The sequence below is a fragment of the Lepidothrix coronata genome, unplaced genomic scaffold (assembly GCF_001604755.1).
Source record: "Lepidothrix coronata isolate B3197 unplaced genomic scaffold, Lepidothrix_coronata-1.0 Scaffold90, whole genome shotgun sequence".
Lineage (NCBI taxonomy): Eukaryota > Metazoa > Chordata > Aves > Passeriformes > Pipridae > Lepidothrix > Lepidothrix coronata.
Genome location: NW_016690270.1, coordinates 3,552,231 through 3,578,461, shown reverse-complemented (window position 1 = coordinate 3,578,461; position 26,231 = coordinate 3,552,231). Strand labels below are relative to the sequence as shown.

Genomic DNA, 26,231 nt, shown 5'->3' with positions numbered 1-26,231 from the left:
TGTTCCCCTGGATGAGGTTGTTGATCCAACCACTCCAGTGTTCAGATGTTCCTGGCTTCTGCTGCGGGAAAAGGCAAAACCTTTCCATCCACTTAGCAGATCAGGTCTGGCTACGTGGGCTGATGAGATCCCTACAGGAGGGAGAACACTGGGAACGGTCTCATCCTCATCCAGAGGAAGGATGGTACCCGGTGCCAAAGGCACTGCTGGAAAGATCTGTTCCTTCTAGAAGGCTCTGATAGCAAGGAGTGAGTCTCAGGGAAGGACAAAGTTTCTCCATGCTAATCCACATCAATATTTTAAGCTTCCAATTAGACAGCCATGAAGATCTAACATCCTCCCCGTCCTTGGACAAGACATTGCATTCAGCATCCAAGCGAGTCAGGGAGCTGGAGGAGGAGCAGAAAGGATGGGAAGGAGGGAGGGAAAGGGATGCTGATGGAGAGTTTGGTCCCTCACCATGACTTTGTGCTGTCCAGTGAGGTTTGGGGGCTCACACAGCAGAGACAGTGACAGCACAGGGGGTTTCCCCGATCAGCACGGTGTAGTTGAGCTTGGCTCCTCCCGGGGCAGGCGGGCACAGGTTTCTGCCCTAGGGACAAGCAGAGAGAACACTGACAAAGATGCAGCCCATTCCTCTAGTTTCCAGCTCATCCCCAGTTTGTGCAAACAACGGCACTCTGCTGGTGTACCCCATTCTCCAAAGGAGGGATAAAACTCCACTATCTGGGATATTTTTCTTCCCATGGCGTGGGTGGGGGGGTGTGGTGTCTCCTTACCTTCAGGATGATGGGTGAGCCCGGCTTCTGCTCCAGCACCCCGGTGGGGCTCAGCATCTCAAACGTGGGGTTGGGGTAGTAGATGAACTTGGTGTCGTTGTAGACCAGCAGGGCCTGCACGTTGTTGAAGATGAACCCGAACTCGTCCGGCCGCTCCACGGCGTCCAGGCCGGGCCGGTACTCGGGGCTGAGGGGGGGAGCGAGGCACAGCAGCACCGTGGAGTTCACCACCTTGCACACCTGTGGGGAAGGGGCTGCTCTGAGAGAGGCAGCACAGGAAAAACCCGCCCTTGACCTGGACAATGATGCTCTGACTCCCTAAATTCCCTCTGGAAAGTCGAGGGGATTCAGGTTGGGCTGGAAATGTTTAATCCGGGCTCGATGCTTGATGATCTCAGAGGTTTTTTTCCCAGCCTTAGTGGTTCTGTGATGTGTTATAACCATGGTTTGGGGTAAGGTGCTTCCCCTCCATCCAGCACGAGGGCACTGGTGCAGGGATAGAGAGTGAGTTCAAAAAGAGTGGCTTGCACAGCAGACCTTTCTCCTTTCTCTTTATTCTTTTTTTTTGCTTTTCTTTCCAGTTCCATCCTCTCTGGCAATGCTAGCTCTGAAAAAGACCCATGGGGAATATCTTCTCCCTGCTGCAAATGGGTGGTTAGAGGCAATTCCCAAATGCCAGGGAGGGAAAGGAATGATCATCTGACACTCATGGGCTGGAGGTAATGTGAAGGTCATCTCCTGCCAGGCTGAGGACACCCACGGCTCCTCCAGCCCTCAGAGCAGGGAGATGGCTGATTTATGGGACTCTTGCCTTGTAAAGCAGCAAGAGCCCAACCATTTGGCCTCCCTCCCTAAGTGGAAGATTTAATTTCACTCGATTTCGTGTCTTCAGAATTATTTTTGTAGCACTATAACTGCAAGTGCTAGCAACGAAATTAGATGTCTTTTTAAAAAGAGCTCAGATGAAAAAGGTCTTGAGGGGGAGAAAAGGAATGGGAAAAGACTGCTAAGTGATTTGCCCTTTCCAAGATAATACAGATTCAGTCACAAAGATCACTGCATAGAAACAATATATTTCAGTTTTACTTGATCAAAACAATTTCTGAGGTCCTGGAGGTACAATTCTTACTTGTAGCACACAAGAAGATCTCCTAGTTCCCATTTAGCTGGGGATTCATTCCAGTTTCTCACTCGTGGACTGAAAAACTACAGATAGGGGAAGGAGGTGGCGTTCCTGATCAACCCCAAACTCTGCTACCAACTCCTTGCTGTGGGAACACCAGGGTGATAGGAGGCATAAAAGTAACACTCAGCTCACCAAAACACCCAGAGCCTCATGCCCAGGAAGGTTCCCCTTCCTCCTGCCCTCCCTGGGCTGGTGCAGGCTCGCCAGGCCCAGAGCTGAGGCAACAGGAGGTTTATTTATAGAAGGCGGCCAGGGATAGACTAAACTAAGTTAAACTAAGCAGCCTCAGAGCTCTGGCAAGTCTCAGTGTCCAGCTCTGGACTTTTCCAGAAAGCACAGGGCTAAAATGGGGAGTGTGGAGCAGCTGGGAATGATGGGGACAGCTCCACTTGGACTTCCCATCAGAACGTGCCTGCAGAGCTGAGCCGGGGAAAGGAGAGATCTCAGGGCTCAGGGGCTCTGACAAAAGGGGGATTTCAGGAGGGTAACAGGTTTATCTGCCCCAAGAGAGAATTTGAGGTGTTGGAGATGATCTAAAATGAAATCCTTCCTTTCTAGCTGTGAAAACTCCTTGGTTACTGTGCTGCCAAGGAATTAATTTCCCATTTCTGTGTGTCCCCATATTTGGGTAAATTTGCGAAATACCCCCAGGGCAGCTTGTGCCATGGCAAGGCTGGCCCCACAGACAGCACTGGCACCAGTAACCACGTGCCTGCAGCCAGGTGGGGGGATGCAGGGGGATGCCCTGTGCTGGCAGCACCTACTTACGTTGACAAACTCCTTCCCATTGTACTTGACGCGGATCCTCGGCTCCTGGATCACGTCCAGGTTGGAGCCAGTGACAGTCAGGGGCGTGTGCCCGCTGTGGAGAACAGGGAGACACCTGATTAATGGAGCTGGGGCTGTGCACAGAGCCTGAGCTTGACAGGGAGGATGCTTGTTGAGCTCAGAAAGATGTTTTCTGCAGCCACCTGAGGCACCAGCGGGGATTTATACCCACTCCTGAGTCACTGGGGAGGGGGGTCCCTGGATTTTCTGCTCTCAGCTGCCCCCCCTTCCCACCTCAAACACTGCAAGGCAGCGGGATGAGGAACCAAGGAAATCAGGGGAGCTGAGACTAAACACGTAAGACAATAAATTAGTCGCAGTGTTTAATGATTTACACAGCACTGGTTTCCAGGCCCACGATAAATGGCTCGTGCAGTGAAGGAACTGACGTGCACTTGCCTCTGGACTGCAGACACAGCAAGTTGTCACACAAAGCAGGGGAGGGATGGAGAGCCATCAGGGCCACGGGAGATACAACCCCCAGGGCCAGAGTACCCCCTTTCTCCTACAGCCAGTGCCCTGAGCAAAGCCTTTCCCTCTCCCCTCACGTGTTAACTGGAGCAGCACGGCCCAGATTCACCCACAGCTCCAGCACCTCCACAGCTGCTCCCTCAGACCCCCTCTGTCAGCAGCCCTGACCAGCCCATCCAACCCAGCTCCTCCAAAACCAGACACCATCCCGAATTTGGACTCAAGGCAGGCATCTCCAGAGCCTCCTGTGAGACACTTACCTCTTTCAAGGGCAATTTAAAAAAAAATAATTGGAATTTGATATGAATAGCTGTGTTACAGCCCTTGTGAGCCACAACCATTAAAGCAAAATCACAGGATGAGTGTGGCCCAGGGTTTTTAGCAGTGACAATGTCACGATGATGTGACAGCACCAGCCACCCCGTTCCCAGCAGTGAATCTGGGCTGACAGTACATTTTGATTAACATCAGCTTTTCCCTTTCTTCGTGGTTGCTGGTTTTGTTTTATTTCAGGACTACAAAAAGGAGCCTTTAATGAGCAATTGTGCCCTTCTGCAGCAGATGGGAGTGATCTTGGCTTTATCTGTGCTCCCAGAATTTGGGTGCAGACTGACTACTGGAACTGCCTTGGGAATCACAACTACTCTGGGAACTGTGATTTTTGGTACATTCAAACACCACAGATGCCCAGCCCTGACAAATCCAGGATGCTGGGTGGGATGAGAATTTCCCAACAGACCCTGAGTGTGTGCTGAGAGAGAAGCCCCAGACAAGGAGAGCTGTTGAGGTCCCACTGTCGGATCCATGCGTTACCTGGCGATGCTCCACTCGGGCTCGATGTGCTGCACCTTGGGATCATCAATGTACTCAAACTGCAAGGTCCTCTCCAGCTGAGCCCTGTCCACGCTGACAGAGACCTGAACAGCCCCCAGGCCGTGGGCTGATGGGGCTGACACACAGACTATCTCGCTCGTGGATCGCCTGTGCAAGGGGGAAACGGGGAAATGTTAACGGGTGGTCATGGTGTGGGGGCAGAAAACAGCCCTTTGTCCTGTCCTGGGGCAGCTCCTGAGCCATCAGTCAGCCCCACACTGACACCTGTGAGGGGGACAAGCTCCCGAGGCGGGCAGGAGGGTTTCAGTGGCACGGGAGGGAGGGAGTGGAGCTCTGCCCACCGCGAGAGCAGCGCAGCCTCCCTGAAATGGCTCTTTGTGCCAAACTGCAGCCTTCCCGCATCCCTCTGAACCCGCTGCCTTCTGCTGGGCGTGTGAAAACAGATGGCTGCTTTTTAAATGGCATGCATAAGCTCACTCAAAAGCCAAATTCTTCCCCCTCCCCACCCCGTCGCACACACGAGGCTCTTGTGAGCGGCATAATGGAGCCGCGCAGCCCCCGCCCGGGAAGGGCGATGCCACGGTCACCGCTGCCTTTGGCTTTGTCTCCCCGTCAGAGCAGGGTGACCTCGGCCTCGGTGCTGGCTGGCTGGACACAACAGACCATCTGCTGCCATCAGAAGCCCTGGAGAAGGTCGAGGCAGCAGCGTGGCGAGGCGCTGTCAAAGCACAAAGGCGCCGGTGGGTGGGTGGATGGATGGAGAAGGGGAACGAGATCTGAGCATCCAGAACGGAGCTGTAAGGAACCACGTGGCTCCATGGTGAGCCTGGGCATTGATGCTACAAGAAGTGCTGCAGTGACACCCCTGGAAGTGTTCCTGCACAGCCACCCGTGGTTGTCCTTCCTGCCCAAACCTGCCCCTGGCTCATAGAGAAGATTGTGCTGTTCCTGCGGCTCATTTAGTTTTGGGTTCTCCCAGGGAAGAGGGCAGGCAGGTCTGCAGCACCAGCTGACAGCCTGGCACTTAAATCAAAAACTGGCACTCCTGAATGTCCAGTCTTCACCATCCTCACCCTCCCCACGGGCTGTGCAGCTCACAGAGGTGCCTGAACAGCTGAGTGTCCCTGCTCTGCTTCCAGCAAAGCTCTGGTGTCTGTGCCTGGCAGGGGGATGATGTGTTGTCCCATTTTAGAGCCTTTACACACTTCCTCCCCTCCCTGAGGAGCATGGACACATCACTCAGCACTGGGCATTTCAGGGGGCATGGAACAGCAGGTACCACAATGTTCCCAGCTCACACCTTGGCACTTCCACCCACCACAACCGAGGGAACAGAAACAACCTCCTAAAAACACCTTAAACAAATTGGACTCGACTGTTTCTGTTGATGCAATTACACATCTACCCCTTCCTGCCCTCCTCCTCCTCCCTCCCTCATGCTATTCTCACTCTCCACCTAGGATTAATTTAACCACAAAGGCATCCCTGTGTGAGGAGTGGGTTTCTCCACCTTCCTTGCTGAGTCTCGGAGTGTTTCTATGGATGCCTGTGCAGCTGATGAGATGCCTGCTGCTGCCTGCACTGCTGCTGCCTGCTCTGCTGCCTGCTCTGCTGCCCACACCAGACCCTACCGTGCCTGCTTAGCTCTGGCACGAGATCCAGAGTGACGCATGGCTGCTGGCAGAGCAGCTCCCAGCTCCCTGTGATCAGCTAATTAGCTTTCTGTGCTATTATTATGTCGTCATGGTGAATCTACCCACTCCTCCGATCAGAGAGGGGAGAATGGGGGAAGCTGTAATTAGAGGGAATCTCATTAGAAACTGCTTCATCTCATCAGGCTCCCCCACACCCTCGAGTACAATTGAAGTTCATTGCCTCGAACCAGCCCAAGCCAAACAAAGTGCACAGCGTGACCCCACGTGAGGGCTGGGGCTGTTCACACACTACTGCCTGCTTTGTTTAACTTTCTGCTTCCTGCTGTAATTTAGAACATACAGGGAATCCAAAACTCTTTTCCAGGTTTTGCAGGTCAGCATCTAGAGGTTGCCTGAATAAAATCTGATATTTAAGGGATGATATTCCAGGGCTGATTCTACTCTTCTGTTGGGGGTAACGCTGTTCCCTGTGTGTGCATCCGAGGGAGCAATCTGGCATCTTTGTTTGGGAGATGGGAAGAAATATTGATGGATTGGTTACATTGCTTAGAACTTGGAGAACTGATCCACACTGGAAGGTCTCAGCAAATCCAAACCTCCCAAAGCTCTGGGGTGGATACAGCAGAAGCACTGCTAACAACCCAACGTGCTCCCACATCTGAACACCCACAGCTCCTGTATCGAAGGACCTCTCAAATTCACCTCCAGGGGTCTTTGCTTTGCCAGAAACTCCCTCAGTTCCTCCTGGGAAGCCTGAGTGAAGATCTGACAAGCAGAAGAATCCCCTTGGGACACCAGGTTCCCACCCAGGCTGTGCCCACTGCCTGCTGCTTTGGGCACCTCGTGGGTCCGGGCAGGGCTGTGTACGTGGGGCACACAGATGTAAACACAGATGTATCTTTTTCTAACTAAGCCCCAAGAAAACCCATTAAACCCTGCAAATGTCAACTCTGTGTTTACACTGCTGGGTAAAAAGCAAATTTGCCATTGAAATCCCACTGGAGATTGATGGCTGTGTGAATTCCCTGGCAGAAGGTGTGTGTGTGCAGACCCACACCCTGCTCTACCCAGCAGGACCCCAGCCCTCACTCAGACCATTTTTAGGAGGTCGAGGCACCTACAGCAGTGGCTGCAATAAAAGCAGTGCAAGGTGTTTATCTCTGAAAAGAGAAACCAGGTATTTCTTGTGTTACATTTTCTTCAGACTAACTGGGCTGGGGGCAGGTATTGATGACCAATATAAATATTTTACCACCACAGTGATGTTTGTCTGAAATTTTTGGACTAATTAACACTGCAACAGCATTGAAACCAAACAGTGGGCAGCACTAACACCAATGAATCCCTCCAAGGCTCAGTCACAGCAAGAGAAAAGATGGTTTTGTGCAATAAAAGAGGGACTGGGAGCCTTCAGGGGTGGTTTTGCCTTGGCTGCACGTTCAGCTACAGCAGATCCTGGTGGAGCAGGACCAGGAGGTGCAGGCAGGAGCCCACACTGGCCCAGCTCGTCCTCTTACCCGTAGAACTCGCAGGTCTGGTTTCCCAGGAGCACGGACACACGGCTGCCAGCTCCCAGGTAGTGCCCAGAGATGGTCACCATCGTCCCTCCCGACTCGGGCCCGCGGCTGGGATTCAGGAAACTCACCACTGGAGTCTGGAGAAAGGAAAGGACAAACTCAGCAATCCTGCCTGCAGCGAGGGAGCTGCTGTGAAGCACCATCCCTGAGCACCCTCATGCTTTTAACGAGGAAAAGCAAAACAGGGATGTGTCCTGGACGTCTGACAAACGTCCTGCTACGTTTTCCAACCCAGCTCTGACAGAGGGATGTGCCCCAACAAAACAATTGCCAATTCAGCCTTGGCAAAGTTACGGATTCACCTTCGACTTTGCTCCGAAGCAAAGGTAAGATGATGGCACTGCAGTTTGAAGAACTAAATATATCCAAGCAAACTGCCATGATGGAAATTTGAACCTGAATATTTGGAGTTTGTCAGCGTGGGAAAGGATAAAAAAAACCCCACCAGGGTCTGGCAACGGGAAATGCTGCCCAGCTACAACAAAAGGCAGCACCATCAGCTCCAGCTCCATATGAACCACCAGGGATGGAATTGTGGGGGCAGAGCCTGTTTCCCATTGCTGATGGAAAGACATCCTTGGTGGGCAACCTGAGATCCCACTTGGCATTTTCCTGGTGAAATTATCACAGCAATGCCACCTCTCACCCTGCCCTGCACCAGGGTGGCTGGTTATACCCTTAATAGAATTTGCAGAGGGCAGGTACCCTTTTATTTCTTTTCAATCAGTGGATATTACCAAATTGTTTTACTAATGCTTTCACATTACCCTCTTTACGACTCATCAGCAAAGCCTGGCAAGCTCCCAGCTCCAATCCCCTGGGATCACCTGCTTGGCAGCTCCACCAGTTGGTCCTGTTTTCCCTACTGTTTTCCCACTGCAACACATGTTTTCTGGGTGTCACAGCATCTGCCAAAGCAGCTCAGACCAAAAGCTTGTTTGACCCCGACCCCTGAATAGACCAGGGAAAAATACACCATCCACCCTGTTGTGGATAATCAGGGAATAATGTTGCAGGAGGGAAAGATTCATCCTTTAACTGCTCCTGGTCAGCTCTTATCCTGCCTGGGGTCAGCAGTTGGAATTGATGATCCTCGTGGGGCCCTCCCAGCTCAGGATATTCCATGACTTCCTCAGTTCATGGCAAAATCAGGCAATAGGAAAAAGGAATGGCAATAGCAATGTTCACACTAGGCAGGCTTGGGAGCACTTCACACAGCCCAGAGGACTGATTCCAAAATGCAAAAAACCTCCAAAGGATGCTCAGTGTATGACTGCCCATCAGAAACCTCCTTCAAAATCAAGCCCAACCCTGGGAACTATTCCCAAGGTGATTTGGGAACAAGCTGCCATGCTGTGGACACTCCAGACTGTGAGACCCCACTACCACCCTCCTCCTCCTCCAGCCCCATCCCTGGGGCCAGATGGCTCGTGGGAGCCCAGGGACGGAAAGGAACAGTTATTTTACACATCCCTGAGGTCCAGCAGTTCCCCCCACACACCAGCACAAAGTGGCCTGGGCAGCACAGCCCTTCTCTGCACTCAAAAATCAATGATAAACACTCCTTGCCTACAAGCATCTGACGTTTCTGGTGTGAGCCTCACCTTGTCTGAGCACTGCAATCCTTGGAAATTCAAAGCATTGCTAAAAATAGAAATTCAGGCTGTAGCTCTGAGTGGTCACTCTTGTAAACAAGGGAAAAAAAACCAAACAGGAGAGCTGAGAGCCCATTCTAGAGACCTAAAAAGTCCCAAGGGTGGGATGCAGCCGGCATGGGAGGAGGGTCTGAAAGCTGAGTAAGAACTTTCCACCTTCAGCTTATGATTTGGTGATAACTATGACAGATTTACAGCTCCAAGGTTCCTCCTCCCCAGATCAAAGGGGTGTCATTAAGGTGACAGCGTGGCTCCTGCACCATGGCAGGCACCAGATGAGCTCAGGAAGGCACAAACCCTCTCAGGGTCAGCCCAGAGCTCTGCTCTGAGGTACCAATCAATTTTACTGCCGACTTTAATGGCATAAACCAGCTGTAATGGAAGCTGTGGCGGTGCTAAAGAGAAAAATAGAGGCCAGCTAACAAAAGGAAATGATGTGCTGGAAGTTTTAGATGCCTGAGAAAAAAGGGAGCGATATAAAAATCAGTGTGTAAGTGCTGGAAATCAGGAGTAACAATGCCAAGGGATAATGCTCAGCACATGCACCAGGTTGCTGCAAAAGCACTACTCCGAGATTCGTCTCTGCAATTCCTTTCCACCGGTTCCTGGCTGGTATTTAGCACAAAGCTGGTGTCGCATGGGAACGTGCCTTTGGAGAGTGGCAAAGCTGGGACTACACTGGCACTGCCCTGCCATGAGCAGGGGGATTTCTGGAATATTCCAGCAAAATGGGGTGATATTTTGCACCCCTGCTGTTGCTGATTAAATGAAATGCCAGGGGAGGGTGTTTGCTATAATGCTGAGAGGGTGGCAGGGCCTGGCCTGATTTATCTCTTAATTAGTTTACAAATTGTGGACAATTGGTAAGTGCTGGCATCTCCCTGCATACAGATTCCACTGAGCACAAAATCAATGGGGCTGGATGAAATGCCCTTTTTAGGCAAAACTGGAGATACGGGAAACTCCAGCTGTGGCTTTTCAGTTTCTGATTTGAGAAGCTGCTAATAAAACAACTGGAAGTCCACCAACCCCAAGAGCAGCTCTCCACTGAGCAGGGAGAAATCCTGCACTAAACCAGCATCCTGGGAGTGTGGGGGGGAAATCCCTGAATATTTGAATGCAGAATATGAATAATATATAATGCAGAATATGTAATATAATGTCCCATCCGTTCTATGGGGAAAAATTAAATCTGTGGACACAGGAAATCAGACAAGTTTAGGTGTCAGTTGATTCAGTTTTGAGCAGAAGTTCAGTCCCTGAGCTGCAGAGGGACAGGCTCTGGTGCTTCTCTCCTGCTGTTGTGTTTCTGTGTTTGTGCAAAAAGGTCTGGTGCCTGTACACATACACGCATATGTATAAAAACATCTCCAAAAACAGCAGGAAGCAGCCCCAGATTCATTCCCATTGACTAAGCACCAACTAGAGCAGGTTTTACAAGCTTTGAGGCCCTGGCACAGGTTGCCCAGAGAAGCTGTGGCTGCCCCATCCCTGAAAGTGCCCAAGGCCAGATTGGATGGGTTTTGGAGCAACCTGGGCTAATGGAAGATGTCCCTGCCCATGGCAGAGGGGTGGAACTGGATCATCTTTGAGGTCCTTTCCAACTCAAACCATTCTGTGAGTCTAAAATCACTATTCTGAGGTGCAAACCCGAACCCAAATGCTGCAGAAACCCCAAGCTGAGGTTCATTCTCAGGCCTGTGCCAGCTCCAGATCCTGAAAACCAGGCTCGTTGACTGGGCTACCAAAAACTGTGCGACACCAGCATTAGAAAACGACGGCAATTTTGGGATGGTCTTCTGGAGTCGAGCCCCATCCATGTGACACAGGCACTGGCAGGGCAGGGCTGTTCCCGTGGGACCCCCGTGCTGTGCCCCCCCGGCCAGGACTCACCACAAACATGTACTGCTGCGCCGACTTGGCCGTGAACTCGGGCTTGCACTCTCCGATGCACAGGAGCACTGGGCCGGAGCTGATCCCTGGAAGCGCCTGCCCCATTTCACAGACGATCCTGGAAGCAGAAATGCCGCAGGGAAGCTTTGGCAGGAGGTGCCAGCAGTGCCCCTGCGCAGCTCCACGCAGGGCTGGCTTCCTCTGGTTCTTCTTCCTTTCCCCCCCAACCCCCCCACCCCTCCTCTTTAACTTTGATATCTGCCTCTTTGGAAGAAGTTAATTACTGAGTCTATTTTTACCCCATGTAGTAATTTAAAGGAAAAAAAATCAAAATTAGACATAATTATTACAAGCTGTAAACTCCAGAGCAAAGCAGAGCACTAATGGCAATATATTAGCCAGTAGCAAAGTGAGTGCGAAGTCCTTAGAGTAACAGATGAGTTCATTAAGGGAACAGCTCACACTGCAGTCTCCCAGTTAATCAAAACTGGAGAAGCCTGCTCGGGAATGATAGAGACAGCCATGAAGAGCAGCTTTTGCAGGGACACAGGGCTGGCTAGCACAGAACACACTGATGCTGGGCACAGGAGGCAGTGGCATCAAAGGGCACGGTCCTCGTGCTCCAGCTCAGCCCCGTGGGCACATCCTGAGGCTGGGAAAGCTGGAAGGGCAGGGAGAGCTGCTGGGGTTAAACACATAACTCAAAAATCCCAGGGCAGCAGGGATGTGTAACAGCAGCTGGGGTTGGGATCAAGAGGATGCCAGTCATGCCAGCAGGTTTGAGGGAGGTTTTCAAAGGGGCATCAGCTGGCAGGGCTCTCCAGCTGGACATAAAGGGGATGGATGCTGCTTGCTCCCGTGGAAACGCTGGAAAGATAAATTCAAGAGCATCCCTCCAGGCACTGGAAAGCTGGGGGTGGGAGTAACCTGCCGTGGGGATGAAAACCTGGGGGTAGGAGGAGTAACCTGCCTCAAGGAAGGAGACATGAGGGAGAGAGTAACCTGCTTCAGGGTGGAAATCTGAGGTTAGGAACGGTCTGCCTCAAGGATGGAAACCTGAGGGTGGGAGTAACCTGATTTGGGGATGAAAACCTGGGGGTAGGAGGAGTAACCTGCCTCAAGGAGGGAAACATGAGGGTGGGAATAACCTGCTTCAGGGTGGAAATCTGAGGGTAGGAATGATCTGCCTCAGGGATGGAAACCTGGGGGTAGGAGTAGTACCTGCCTCAGGGATGAAAATCTGAGGGTAGGAGTAACCTGCCTTGAGGATGGAAATCTGGGGGTAGGAGTAGTAACCTCCCTCAAGGATGGAAACATAAGGGGAGGAATAACCTGCTTTGGGGATGGAAATCTCGGGGTAGAAATAATCTGCCTCAGGGATGGAAACCTGAGGGTGGGAGTAACTTGCCTCGGGCAGGGGGTGCAGTAACCCCCCTGATGAGACACTTGTGGGTGTCTGACCCTGAGAGTGAGACCAGAGGAAGAGCCAGAGCATCCCCTGCCCACTGAGGCTGAAGGAGCAGGAGGAAGCTCTCGCTCTTCTGCCATTCACACACAGAAGCATAAAAGGCTCCAATTTGGGAAGGCAGCGTTCCAGCCGCCTTCAGCAGCATTAAATTCACTACAAATAAAATAAAGAGACTAAAGGAAGAAAAGAACCTTGCAGATCGCCTGCACAGGTGATGCCAGGAGGCCTGATGAAATACATACATGCTGGTAAAGAGCTGGAACGTGCACGTCCTCGTTGCTGCACATCAAAAGGGGTTGCCTAGAGAGACGCTGCCTTTGGAGAGCAGGAATTGAAGCATCTCAGCTGTGTGCCTTAATCTGCCACGTGCTCCTCGCTCTGCCTTTCAAGCAGACAGTGCCCGTGCACCTCTCTCTGTCTGTTATTTGATCACTTCTCCTCCTGCAGACCAGCAGCATGGCCAGGAGGCAGCTGTGCTCTGATTTTGGGTGCAGGGCTGGCACCTGGGAGCAGCAAGAGCCAGGGGAAGCGATTCCTGACACCCCACCGGCAGGAAAAGAGAGGGGAGGTTTTCCCTCCCACAAGAAACGAGCAAACACCAAATACTCAACAATTTGCCAGTAAAGCAGCAGCTGCCACACAGATCGGGCAGGACTGGGTGCAGGACAGGGCACAAGCAACCTGGAACACCTGATCCTGATTCCTGCTAAAAGCCAAATTCCCAGCAGGTACCTTGTTACAAAGTGATGCATTCGGCAGAGCTGTAGGGTGCTGATTGCTGGGCTAAGTGGCCCTTTCACCAACATTAACCTAATTGCTGGCTGATAGATTGCGTGGCTGGAGCATATGGCGAGTCATTACAGTCTTGGAATTCAGTCTGCCCACAGAACCCTTAAGAGGGTCCTTTTATCTGCATTCATCTTTAAAAGGCAGCTCTCATGCAAACGCTTGCTGTTATCTGCCCAGGGTAAATGTTTTAATGATGTTAACAAACTTTGAAAGCTCGAGAGCCGTAATTAGAGTCATGATTATGAAATCAGGGTTTCGTACCATCAAAGGAGGATAATTTCATAATCTTCCACCCTTTATTTGAAAAATAAAATAAAACAAAGTACTGCTCAGCAGAACAGCCCAAACTGCTTGTAATGACAGGACTATTGGTGCAGTGGTTGGAGCCATTCCTGCAGTAACATCAAGACACCCTTCAGCCAGTGATCCCATGACACCCTGACACATCCTCGCAGCTCAGAAGGGGTTATTAATGTCATTTCTGTCTTACAGATGGGGAAAGAAAGACGAGGAGCGAGCAAAAGCCAAACCAACGCCAAGGTGTGCTGGTGACAGGTCCTTGCACTGCTCTGGGGATCTGACTGGGGCACTGCACCACCAGAGGACAACTGCTCTGAGCTGCTCCTGAACCTGGGGCAGATCTGTGCTGCTGGGACCACCCATGGGCTCTTGGCCTTCCCCATACCACACAGGACACCATCCTGATCCCCATGAAGAGAGCAGACAACCCAAGGGGACACATCACCTCTTGCTCCTCTCCCGCCCTGCCCAAATGACCCCCGACACGCCCAAAACAACCCCTCCCCAAAGCGGCAGGAGGAGAGCGTGTCACTTGGGGAGGTTTATCCTCTGTTTATCCTCCGTCACATGCCTGTTTTCTAATTTTTGGTTGACATTTCGCTGGGTGAAACAAATGAATTGACTCCAGTGGCGGCCCACTCGGAATTAAGCGGCTGTCAGCGCCTCGCCCGCCTAACAAATGGCTGCGCGCAGCCGGCAGCGCCGCCGGAATTTCAAGTGCCACGGGGAGCAGGGAGGCTCGGCATCAACACCAAGGTGCTCATCAGCAAAGTTGCTTAGCAAAGCAGGAACAGCAGGGTGGAAGGAAACAGAGCACTTAATGAAAGCTTAAAGTACTGCTTAACCCCCAAGGAGAGCGCCGGAGCGCCTCGTCCCTTCCCGCGCCCAGGCGCCGTCCAACTCCAGCTCCCTTCCTGGAGGGGCTGGGAGGGTGGAGAGGTGGTGCCTGGGGTTGGGATGGGTTCAGGGACGAGGCTCTGTGCCCGTGGGGAGCTGTGGCGGGGCTGGGTGGGGTCGGTGAGGTCACTCACTGCTCTGCCACGATGTAGTGCTCGGGCAGGGGCGCGCAGGGCACCCCGGCCACCTGCACCCCGTGCGCGATCTCCGAGAAGTCCAGGCCCAGGTTCACTCCACGGATGGTCACCCTCGTCCCTCCTTCTGGTGGGCCCGACACCGTCAGGATCTAGAGGGAAACAAAACACAGCAAAGTTGAGCTGGTGAGCCCCAAACCCCATCCTTCAACCCCTCGCCTGGCTTGGAAATGCTGCAGTCTGCTCAGGGAGGCTGAGTGCTGCAACCTCCTCCTGCTCCTGCTGCCAAACCCACGCCAGTGCCAGCTCCCCATGACTCCTCTGGATGTCCTGGAGAAGCCCAAGGCTGCTGAAACCCATCTGTGCTGTGCTCCAAGAGAGGACACAAAGATCCCTGGGCTGGCCAAGAGCTGTAGGCAATGCCATTCCCCAGAAAGCCCTGGCTCCTTTTTAATAAATGCAGAAGATGATAAGTCACCTTCCAGAAGTAGCCTGCTTCTTGGGAGAACTTTAACTTCTGCCTTGGCTGTTACCTGAATGTTAATGTCACATTTTATTAGTAAGTTGGCACCTCAAATGACTTAAAAATGTTAAAGGGTGAGATGTGTGCTTTCAAGCTGCCTGTTTATAGCCTGCCTCAGCCATAATCATCTCTGCTTCTATGGACTTTCATTAAGGACAATATCCTCTTCAATTAGGAATATAAATTTCAATAATGCAGAGTCACAGAATTTGGACCCAAGACTCTCAAACAGTTATCCTGAATCTGCCACCAGTCTGTCGTTGCTCTTGGGTGAGTTACTAATCTTCCCCCTACTACAGTTGTTGTTAATAAATAAGCACAATCCATAATAATGCAATTTAATTAATTTAATGGATAAATCCTGTTTACGCTTGTTTGTTCCACCCTTGTCTTTGGCAAAAGACTTGAGCTCTTCAAAACCTTTTCCTCACTGTTTCCAGATGGATGTTTGCTTTCTTCCACCTTCCTAAGAGGCAGTTTGGAAGGTGGCCAAACACCAGCAACCTGCCTCAAAGCAGCCCTTGTGGGACCCCCTGCACTGTCCAGTGCCACAGGGCATGTCTCCCCCTTCCCATGCCATCAGGATATCCCTGTGCCCCATCACTTCTGGGGTTCCAAGTTCCTCAAAGCATCTCCCTGCATTTCCAGATCCCAGCTGAAGCCATTTTCCTTCTCCCTTGCTTACACATTGTCATTTCATAGAATCATGAAATGGCTTGGGTTGAAAGGGACCTTAAAAATCATCTTGTTCCAACCTCCCTGCCACAGGCAGGGACACCTTCCACTAGCCCAGGATGCTCCAAGCCCTGTCCAACCTGGCCTTGGACACTTCCAGGGATGGAGCAGCCACAGCTTCTCTGGGCAACCTGTGCCAGAGCCTCCCCACCCTCACAGGGAAGAATTTTTTCCTAATATCCAATAAAACCTACTCTCTGGCAGTTTGAGGCCATTCCCCCTTGTCCTGTCACTACATGCCCTTGTAAACAGTGTCTCTGCATCTTTCTTTTAGGCTCCCTTCAGGTACTGGAAGGCCACAATTAGGTCACCCAGAAGCCTTTTCCACCTCTGCTCCTCTTTAAGGTGCTCCTGTTGAAATTCACAGTCACAGAATCATCAAGGTTGCAAAAGACCTCCCAGAGCAAGTCCAACCTTTACCAAATCCCACTCAAACATATCATCAGGTGCCAGGTCTGCTCGTTTTTTGAACACTTCCAGGGCTGGTGACCCCACCACATCCTGGGTGGAGCCTGTTCCAACTCCATCACTCCCCTGGGCAGCCTGTTCCACCTCTGGCCACACGTGCTGAGGTTCGGGCAGCTCCACACGCCCAGCAGAGCCACCCCATACACCAAACCACCCCCTCCTTCCTCTGCTTGAATTCCCACCTCCCTCTCCGCCCGAGGTTTTTAATTTATTCACCAGGCACTGCCTGTTGTGCTGCTGTTCCCTGTAACTCACACTGCCTGGCACGTCTTGTATCATTTAGCTCTGCGGGAAGCGCTACGTGCCCACAAAGCCACCACCAAATCAAGCTGGATTGCATTACACCGAGTCCTGAAGGCCTGGGAATGTTTACATGGCTAGCTGGGAATCACCTGAACTTGGCACTTCACCTACTTGACAGTTACAACTGTCCTTTGCAGCTCTAGATTATGTTAAAATGCATTTACTGGAGCGCTTACACCGCTGGGCTCGTCGGCTCATCGCTGCTCGAGAAAAAGAAGTCACCATTTACCATTTGCTGACCTGACCAGAACCAGAGGAGCCAATTGGCCTCACCCAAAACAAAGCTGAGCTGATGCTGTATTTTAAAAATGTCCTGACCTGGAAAATCTCCAATATGGAGCTCCACTCGACCTAGATTTTAGTGGCCACTAATTGAACAGTTTTGAAGTAACTGTGCCATAAAGCAGCCCCAGGGTTAGAACAGATGCATTCAATTAATTACAGCTGGAGAGATTCAGTCAAAATCGCAGAAAGAAGATAAGTCTTAAAGGTCCCGTTGCACCGAGAGCTGGGGACCCCTCCAAGCAGCATCCCTGGGCCCTTCATTGGGGTGAGGATTCGTGGATGAGGCACCTCCAGCAAAGCCAGCCCATGGTTTGCCTTAATCCTGGCTTGGCTGTGCTGGATGCTGCTCAGGCTGCAGGGCTGGCTGGTGACACTCCAGATTTCTGATCTGAGACAGACAGGATTAGGAAGAAATATTCCCCAATTTCAAGAAAATCACTTTACTAGACTGGCTTTTCACTCAGAGGTCTGCGGAGGATGAAAAGAACCTGCAAAGGGCAGCTGAAGAAAACCAAGGCCATTACCAGGAATTGTACATTTGCTGTTAAGGAATTTGCACCTCTGCTGGAAGTTTTTTAGGTTGTTTGTTGAACTGAAGCAGTTTGGAAGTCACTGAGATCTGAGTGGGGTGTGGGAGGCAAAATTATTCTGAGCAGGTCACCTCTCTCCTTGGCATCAGCCTCACCTCTCACAGAACAAATCTGCAATCCACCACCTCTAATAATGCCTGTTCCTGCTGCCCAGGGAAAGGGTTTATGCAGGTGTGCAGCTCTGTATTATTCATAAAAAGATTTCAAGTACAGAGATGAAGTGAGTGGTGGCAGGAGCTCGGTCACCCCCACACCCTGCCCTTGCATCACGGAAGGGTTGCAAATGCTCCAGGGCATTTCTCTTGCTGCTGCTTAACTTGAAACCAAGGTAGGGATCATCAAGGTTGGAATCCAAGGGATCCCAGGGATCCCCAAGGTTGGAATCCAAGGGACCCCAGGGGTCCAGGAGCCCCAGCACAGTTGTAGCACCCTTCCCTCCCCAGCCTGCAGAAGACACTGCTATAACAGCGCGGGATAAACGTTCTCAGCCTCCCATCTGGCCCGTTGCATCGCTCAGCATTTCTGACATCAAGCAATATTTAGCCTCCAGAAGAAGTCTGTGATGAGAGGGGGAGACCTGGAGACAGGGAGACCTGGAGGCAGGGCTGGCTGTGAGTTGGACAGGGCTTTCCTTCCGGAGCTGCACAGAAGCCCCGAGCCCGGCGACCGCTCTGCACAACAACCACTTGGCATCTGTCAGGGTGCAGGGAGAGCACCCGGCTGCTGAATCAATGGCATAACCCCTGCCCCCCTCCCTAAACCTCATCCACCTTCATCCTCTTTGTCTTTTTTCATCCTGCTCTGAGCTCTCTGGATCCCAGCTGATGAGCCCAGCGGGGACCCGGCACACAAGCATTGTCATCCCGGCATGATCCCTCCTTGTCTCTGCCTCGGCTGATAGCACATTCAGAACCTAATTGTTATCTCAGCAGAGCAACTCCATTATTCAGCCTGACACTGCCCCCCCCCTTCAGCTGTTTGTTGCACTGATGTTATATTAATGAGGCCTGCAAATAAATGAATAGGAGATCAGAGTGCCGCTTGTTCGCCACAAACCTGATTTTTATTTATCTATTGCTAAGACCACAGACCGTGTGGAAGTTTTAAGATGCTGAAGGGACACTGTTGGTGACGGCAGAGCCTCTCACTTAGCAGAAGAACTGCAAATATCCCGCTGCTCATTTACTTTTATAACTATTAAAACACAGTCTCTTCTTACTTATGCACCCCCTGAAGGCACTGGTGCCTGGGAGCCAGGCCCTTGACCTCAGGCTTGTCAGAAAGAGTGAACCTGGCCAGATGAAGCAAAAAGGAGTGGAAAACAGCCCATATTAAAGGCTCTTTTAGGCTGAATCTGATGCAAACCCCAGTATGAGACCTAATACCGTTCCCCAGTCGGGCCTGTCAATGCTGGTGCCTGCAGGATGGAGGATCCCAGCTCTGAGCCTGCCAGCTTGGTCCCAGCAGGGCAGGGTGTTCCCCTCCCAGCATTCCAGCTCTGCAGCACTGGGCAGTGCAAAATGGTGCCCAAAATCCCCCAAAAAACTCAGGTGGCAGAGAAAGACCCAACAGAAACAAAGGCTGTAAAGGGCTCATGGTCTCCTACACAATCTCACACACTTTACTGGAGGGGAAAGGGGATGAGAGGAGTGAAACCAGGCTGTTGAAAGGGTTGGATTTAGGAATATCGACCCTGTGGGGTTTCTGCTGGGGCTTTGGCATTTTCTAGACCTGACTGCTCAATGCAAGATTCTGCCTGAGTGTTCAGCCCTGTCAGTGCCCTTCCCACCAGTGGATCTCAAAGCACACAGAAGAGGTCACTAGCTCCCCTCTGCTTTCCCCTTTCTTTTCTACAACTGCAAACTTGACTTTCATTTAAAAAAAAAAAAAAAAGCAAGCTGTGAATTCCTAAGGAGAAAGGTGGAGTCCAAGGGAAAACACCAAACACCACAAGACCCGTGATAAAATCACAGCAGCTCACGGCTCTGCCAGGGTCAGCAGAGCCATGGGACAACACAAGCCCCTGAAACCCGGGTTTCTCATTGCTGATCTCACTGTGGAATAAGCCAACAAAAGCACAGACATTCCCTACTCCACTCTCTCATCTCCAAATCCACTCAGGGCAATCTCCTGAGACTCCAAACCTCCCCCAGCGAGGCACCCCGCGCTTCCCGCTTGGAAGGCTGAGACCCAGACCTGGTTGTGGAGACAAGAAACATGCAACAGCAGCAAAGCTCTGCTCTTTTCTCCTTGGACAGAGCCCAAAAGTATTGCTTTCAAGTTGGACAGTGATAAAACACTCGGTGGCAGTGCCATGCCTGCAGCCAGCTGCCAGAGCCAGCCTGGCACCGCTGAGATGCAAGTCACTCGGTGGCTGGAGCTGAGTGTTTTTCCCCTTCTCTGCTTAGCTCAAGGAGGGGGAAAGAAATAATTCCAAGATTTCTTCAATGTTACAACTGTCTGAATGGTTTATGGTGAAGAAAATCTCAGGCAGAGGCTGTTTTGCTTTGTGCATCTTGTAGCACAACCTCGTGCAGCACAAGAGCACTTGGATAAGTAAAGTTTGGGTTCTGCCCACTGGCAGGACAAGGTGAATATCCAGGCAAGCTTTAAGGCTCATTTTATCTCTTAGTAAGACACCTATGGCTTGGAAAACAAACAAATCAACCAAACAGGGAAAGGATTCTCAACACTTCTTAATGCTGTCCTATCTCTGCACAACCAGCCCCAACACCTCGTCTGCTCCTCCATAGGCTTGTCACCTCACCAGCCTCACCAGGTCCACTCTGCAGCGTGAAAAACACTGCACAAGAGAAATCCCTGCCCAGCAAAGGTGTAACATGGCTGGGCAGAAGGTCTAGGAAAGAAATATCAAAAGCCTGGTAACATCCCTGCAGGATGGATGGACCCCCCTCAGCATCATCCTCCTCCGGTCAGCCCCACCCAGCCCTGACACAGCAGCCTCTGTGCTTCCTCCCCTCCTCCATAAAAGGAGGTTGATGCCTCCCTCCCTCCCAGGGGGGTTGAGCCAGTTTAGCTAAACTGGTGTAAAATAATTGAAGAGGAACTTTCCACATGCCCTTGGGTCCTTATTCAGTTTGGGTGCTGAGCAGCCCTGCTCCCGCCCTGCCACGAGGAAGAGGCCCCTTCAATCCAGCACTATTACATCCTTCTGCAGCACTGACACATGCTCAGGGCAAGGGAGGTTTTTTTTCAGGATTTAATTAACTGAGAACCCAAAATCTTCCTTCATTCCCACCTGATAAGAGTGTCACTCCTAATAGCGACGTTAACAGACCGAGCGCACTTTTACCGGTGAAAAAACGCTCCTGGGAGACATTCTGCATCCCTCAGTGGCCTGAACAGAAATATCAGAAGCATCAACTACGGACTAATTAGCTCCCTGGTTTAATTAGCATTCTCGCAGCGGTCCGTGGCGGTCACCCCGGTGCTGGTGGCACCGGCGGCGAGTGCCAGCTGCCCGGGGCAGGGGCAGGGCTGCACCCCTGGCCACGTGCCATGAACGGCACTGAAAAAGTACTGGAGTGTTTTCATTCCCTTTCTCCAGCGCCAGGAGGGCAACGGAAGGTTTTTGGACAAGACAGGGACAGCCCAAAATCCACCCTGGGAGGAGCAAAGGAGGAGGGGGAAACCGCCAACCATGAGGGATTCGACGAGGGGAAGTGCCAAGTTCTGCACCTGGGATGGGGCAGCTCTGGATGTATGGACAGGATGGGGGGTGAGAGGCTGGAAAGCAGGGCCAGAAAGGGCCCTGGGGGTCCTGGTTGATGGGAAGTTGGCCATGAGTCAGCAGTGCCCTGGCAGCCAGGAGGACCAAGCCTGTCCTGGGGGGCATCAGGCCCAGCATCGCCGGCCGGGCCAGGGAGGGGATTGTCCAGCTCTGCTCTGCCCTGGGGTGGCCTCACCTGCAATACTGGGGCAGTTTTGTGCAATATAAGAAAGATATTAAGTCATTAGAGAGTGTCCAAAGGAGGCCAGTGAAGATGGGGAAGGGCCTTGGGGGGAAGCTGTGTGAGGACACTGAGGGCACTTGGTGTGTTCAGCTGGAGAAGAGACTGAGAGGAGACCTCATTGCAGTCACAACTTCCTCATGAGGGGCAGAGGAGGGGCAGGCACTGATCTCTGCTCTGTGGGACCAGTGGTGGGACCTGAGGGAATGGCCTGAAGTTGTATCAGGGCAGGGTCAGGTTGTATCTCAGGAAAAGGTTCTTCCCCCAGAGGGTGGTTGGGCACTGACCAGGGCAGTGGTCACAGCACCGAGGCTGCCAGAGCTCAAGGAGCATTCGGATGACACTGTCAGGCACATGAGCTGGTCCCGTACAGGTCTAAGGGTTGGACTCGATGATCCTCGTGGGTCCCCTCCCCACTCAGCACATCCTGTGGGATCAGTGGGTTCTTACCTCGGTGATCCGGGGGTTGGAGCACTTGACGTTGCGGCTGGACCAGTCGAGCCAGGGCTGGGCCGAGGGGGAGCTGCAGTGGGGCCTCAGGGTGCACTTGGCCTCCCCACTGCACCAGCCACACTCGAATTTGGGGTCGGCCTTGAGGCAGAGCCCGCAGCTCTCGCGCTGGGCCGCGCACTTGTACAGGTGCACTGCGGAGAGAGGGGAGGGACATGCAGGGCAGGGTCAGGAATTGAGACCTGGAATTCACCTGGGCTGCAGCCGCTCTCGGACTTACAACCCACAGCACGCGCTGAGTTCGGGCTTAACGAGCTGCAGAGTGGCTTCCAAAAGGTGGTTTCCAAAGCCACGGTGGGATCAGCGGGGCTCAGTGAGCAGCACGAGCAGTGGAGCTGCTCCCATCCGCAGGATGATCCACAAGGATCACGACATCTCTGCCTGCGGCCACAGACGCTGCTCTGCCCCAACAGCCCCTCTCCAGCCCCCACCTCCACCCTCCTCCCCGTGGCTCGAAGCCAATTCGAGCCAACGTTACCTTTCAGATCCTCCGGGTTGTCAATAACAAAGTTCCCATTCCAAACCACGGCAAAGTCCACGGCTAAGTTGCTGATGTCCATCCCATCATAGAGGTACTGCAGGAGAAGATGGAGAAGGAGATGTTTGGGAGAATGAGTCTAACAGAAAAAGAAGGTTTTTTTGAAAGAAACCATCATTATTCTTTGCTTAAAAACATGTGCTGGTGCCTGAGACACCACATTTCTACACTTCAACTCCAGGGTTCTGCTTTGACTCCCTTGTCCTCACTGGGAAGAGATAATTAAATCAGATCTAGTCCTTGTGAGAGGTAATAGATTAATTATTCCACTCACAGTGGTTGCTCTTGTCACTCAGTCTCTAGCTTATCAATACAGCCCCTCCAGTTAGTCAGACTGGGACTGCTGCCTTCAGGCTGTCACTGTGCACCCCAGTGTGAGTGGGAGCTTAAAAATCCCACTGCAGAGCTTTGGCTGATGGAACAGGCACCATCTGAGCAAAACCAGATGCTGCAGGGAGGTCCTTTCCCAGCCACTGCTTCGGCCCAGGCTAGGGTAGCACTGGCTTGAATTATTGCCCTTCTTATGGACACTCTGGGGGCTGAGTGAATGTGGAGGCTTTAGCTGAATTCCCAGTGTATTCTGAAATTCCCATTATCACAACCAGCGCTGATGAGGCTTCAGTCTGATGCTCTCTCTAAGTCAACCAAGAGCTGCTAAAAAGACTTAAAAAGGTGAGGGAACATTGCTATCCTCTTTGGGATGAGGGGGTGGTGAATAAAGCAAGGCAGACTGCTCTGACTGTCCCTGTGCAGTAGTTGTGCAGTTTGAACTCACATTTGGCTGTACTGAGTCACCTTGCCTGGGTTTTACTAAGTTGGTGTGAAACAAGATCTTCTGTTCAAGTGATGGAGCTGTGAGTTCAGAATTGCCCTTACATCCTCTACCTACCACTTCCTATTAGCCTAACAGCAATAAAAGTGCTTCTCTAACGTTTATAAATCACTTTGGATAGGAAAAGTACTCTATAGTATTAATACATTTATTATCCACCGAGCTGCAAGGCCCAAAGATGGTCAGTGATGTATAAATATCCAGTGAAATTTTTAAAAATTCAAAACTTCATTAACAATTTAAGACCATCTGTGCTGAATATTCAAGTGGACCCTGTTCTGCTGCCTAAAACAAACTGCCTGTGTCCTGTTTGCCCACGGACCTCTTTGAGTACGTGGTGAGGAGAGGAAGGACCTGCTCATCCCAGAGCTGTAGAGTGTCACAGGAGACCCAAACACGGGCTGTGGCTCAGGGTAGGGGGTGACCTGCATTTTCCATGCGTGTTCTGGCATCCCCAAGTACCTGCTGTGGTGACTTTGGGGTGTTGGGAAGTAAAATCCTGCCAGGTCCATTGGCAGGGCTAAGCCTCATCCTCCAGAGGAGTGTTATCCTCCCCTGCCTGCTGCTCCAGCAGCATCTCTCAGGTAATTTCCCTCTCTCCACTGTGCTCTGCTCTCTCCCCTGGCAGCTTTCCTTTCCCCCTCCTTCCCTGCTTTTCAGCACCACTCTATTCATCCAGGCACCCAGACCTGGAATTCGACAGCTCCCCGATAAGGGGTCTGTGATTCTCCTTATCTCCCCGCGTGAATTAGCCTGCCTGAACACCTCCCGCATCCCCTCCTCCTCCCCTTCCCCTCGCTGACCCCCCGCAGGCAGGCAGGGAATTAAACACCTCGCACGCCCACGGCACCTCCTCGCTCCCACCTGGAATCCGGGATCAGTTAAACCCCAGGACTTTTCACTCCCTTTGGAGCTGAGCCCCGGTTTTTGGGGCGTTCCCTCACCGAGCTGTTCTGGCACTGGACGCTGGAGCTGTTGAAGCGCAGGGCGGGCACGCGGTGGATGACGCCCTGGATGCTGAGCACACACTCGTACCCGCGCTGCCCCGACTGCGGCTGCGGCAGGTTCCTCGCCTTCAGCGTGATGGGTTTCACCTCTCCCACCGGGATCAGGATCTCCTCCGTGGGGAAGAGCTGGGGACAGTCCTGGGAGGGCGATAAGGAGAGAAGGAGGTTACGGCGGTGACGGTGCACCCGCGGGTCCGGCCGCTCCGGTGGCAGGGCTGATGCCCCAGCACATCCCCAGTGCCCAGGACACGCCACTCCCCAGCCCAGCTGCAGTGTAATTGCACGAATAAAGGAACCCCCATGACAGCCCCTCTGCCCTGGGGCTGGCACTGATTTCCTCATTGCAGCTGCAGCAGGAGGAACACCCTATTTGGGGATAAATCCAAGGTGTCCTCCCCGCTCGGAGCTTGCCGTGGGTTTTATCTGCGGAGCCAGAGGCTCTTGCCGTGCCCTCCTGCAGCAGCACAGCCCCTTATCAGCTGCTCCAGCTCTGCTGAGCCCCACTGCTCTGGAGGGAGATGGGCTGCTCCCAGCCACAGCCTGCACTCCCTGGGCCTCCTCCTAATCCCATTTCACCCCTCACACCCCTTGGCTCTGAGACGGATGAGCCTGGGATGTGCTTCCCTCTCCCCACCAGGCAGGCACTGTTCCGCTCTGCTTTATCAGAGGTAAATTAGGCCAACGTGCCATTCATTTCTGAGGTGACATTAAGTTCTGCTCTATCTGCTCTCACCACCCCCCACGCTCCAACACCTCTGCCTTCCTGAAACGCACGCCCAGCTCTCTGGAACACTCCTGGGCTGTGGCTGGCATGGCCTTTCCCTTGGCTGAGGAGTGCCTGAGTGGGATTTGTGCCTCTGCCAGCTGGGTGGGCAAAGCACCCGACCCGAATTGCCCTTTCTATCTCTAAATCTTAGAATGGTTTAGGTTGGAAGGAAACTTAAAGATCACCTTGTTCCAACCCCCTTGTATGGGCAGAAAGACCTTCCACTAGCCCAGGTTGCTCCAAACCCCGTCCAACCCGGCCTTGGACACTTCCAGGGATGGAGCAGCCACAACTTCACTGATAAGGGTGATTTATTTTTACTTCTGCCATTATCTGGCCAAAATAATCAATTGCAAATTAATAGCAAGTTTTAATACTGCTGCAGCTCAAGACTTTGCTGTGCAAGATGCTGCATGAAAAATAAAAGGAAACTCCCTGCAAACACTGGGAGACCCTGGCACAGGTTGCCCAGAGAAGCTGTGGCTGCCCCATCCCTGGAAGTGTCCAAGGCCAGGTTGGACAGGGCTTGGAGCAACCTGGGATAGTGGAAGGTGCTTCTGCCCATGGCAGAGGGGTGGAATGAGATGAGCTTTAAAGTCCCTTCCCACCCAAACCATTCTGTGATTGATGAACCACCACTGCACAAACGAGCAGATCTCCAGTTCCCCACGAGCACAAATGAGATGTCTAAAGGAAACTCTGAGATGAACCACAAAAAAATGACCTATCAGTGCCTGGTACCTGTATGACATCCCTCCCATAAGATCTCAGCATCCTAAACATTATCTCTGCACTACACACCGGGAAATACAGTTTTTCTTCCATTTCCATACCGGGAAATGCAACAGACTGAGACAAAGGCTCTGACCATCAGAAGTATTTACATTCTGTTCAGCTCTAATTTGCTTTGATCTAATGGAACAAGGTACCTAAGTACCTGTAAGCACCTGACACTAAATGATTAATCCCAAGCTAAAGTAGGAGATTGAGAAAACACGGCCTGACGTCTCCCTTCCCTCTACCAAACCCCAGACCTTTGCCACCCAGCCTAGTGATGAAAGGAAATCATCCTGGTGGCAGTGCAGGGAGAGCCATCCTCACCAGGATTCCACTAGGACTGTGTGTCCAGGGGGAAAATCCCCATCTCTCCCTGATGGCCACAACCTGTGCCAAGCCACACTCCCTCTCCAGCTCACAGCCAGGGCCACAGGATGTTGTTTCACTACTGGCTCAGGCG

The 26,231-nt window shown here is 52.2% G+C and overlaps 1 protein-coding gene across 1 annotated transcript in view; it reads right to left on the bottom strand.

The window, feature by feature from the left end:
- Nucleotides 1-26,231, bottom strand: part of PLXNA2 (plexin A2) — a 145,545-nt gene that overhangs the window by 22,443 nt on the left and 96,871 nt on the right. Inside the window, 11 exon segments of the mRNA XM_017821409.1 lie at nucleotides 460-505; nucleotides 507-592; nucleotides 780-1,019; nucleotides 2,734-2,827; nucleotides 4,078-4,245; nucleotides 7,271-7,407; nucleotides 10,879-10,996; nucleotides 14,467-14,618; nucleotides 21,792-21,985; nucleotides 22,330-22,426; nucleotides 24,166-24,366. Coding sequence (XP_017676898.1) covers nucleotides 460-505; nucleotides 507-592; nucleotides 780-1,019; nucleotides 2,734-2,827; nucleotides 4,078-4,245; nucleotides 7,271-7,407; nucleotides 10,879-10,996; nucleotides 14,467-14,618; nucleotides 21,792-21,985; nucleotides 22,330-22,426; nucleotides 24,166-24,366 — 1,533 coding nt within the window.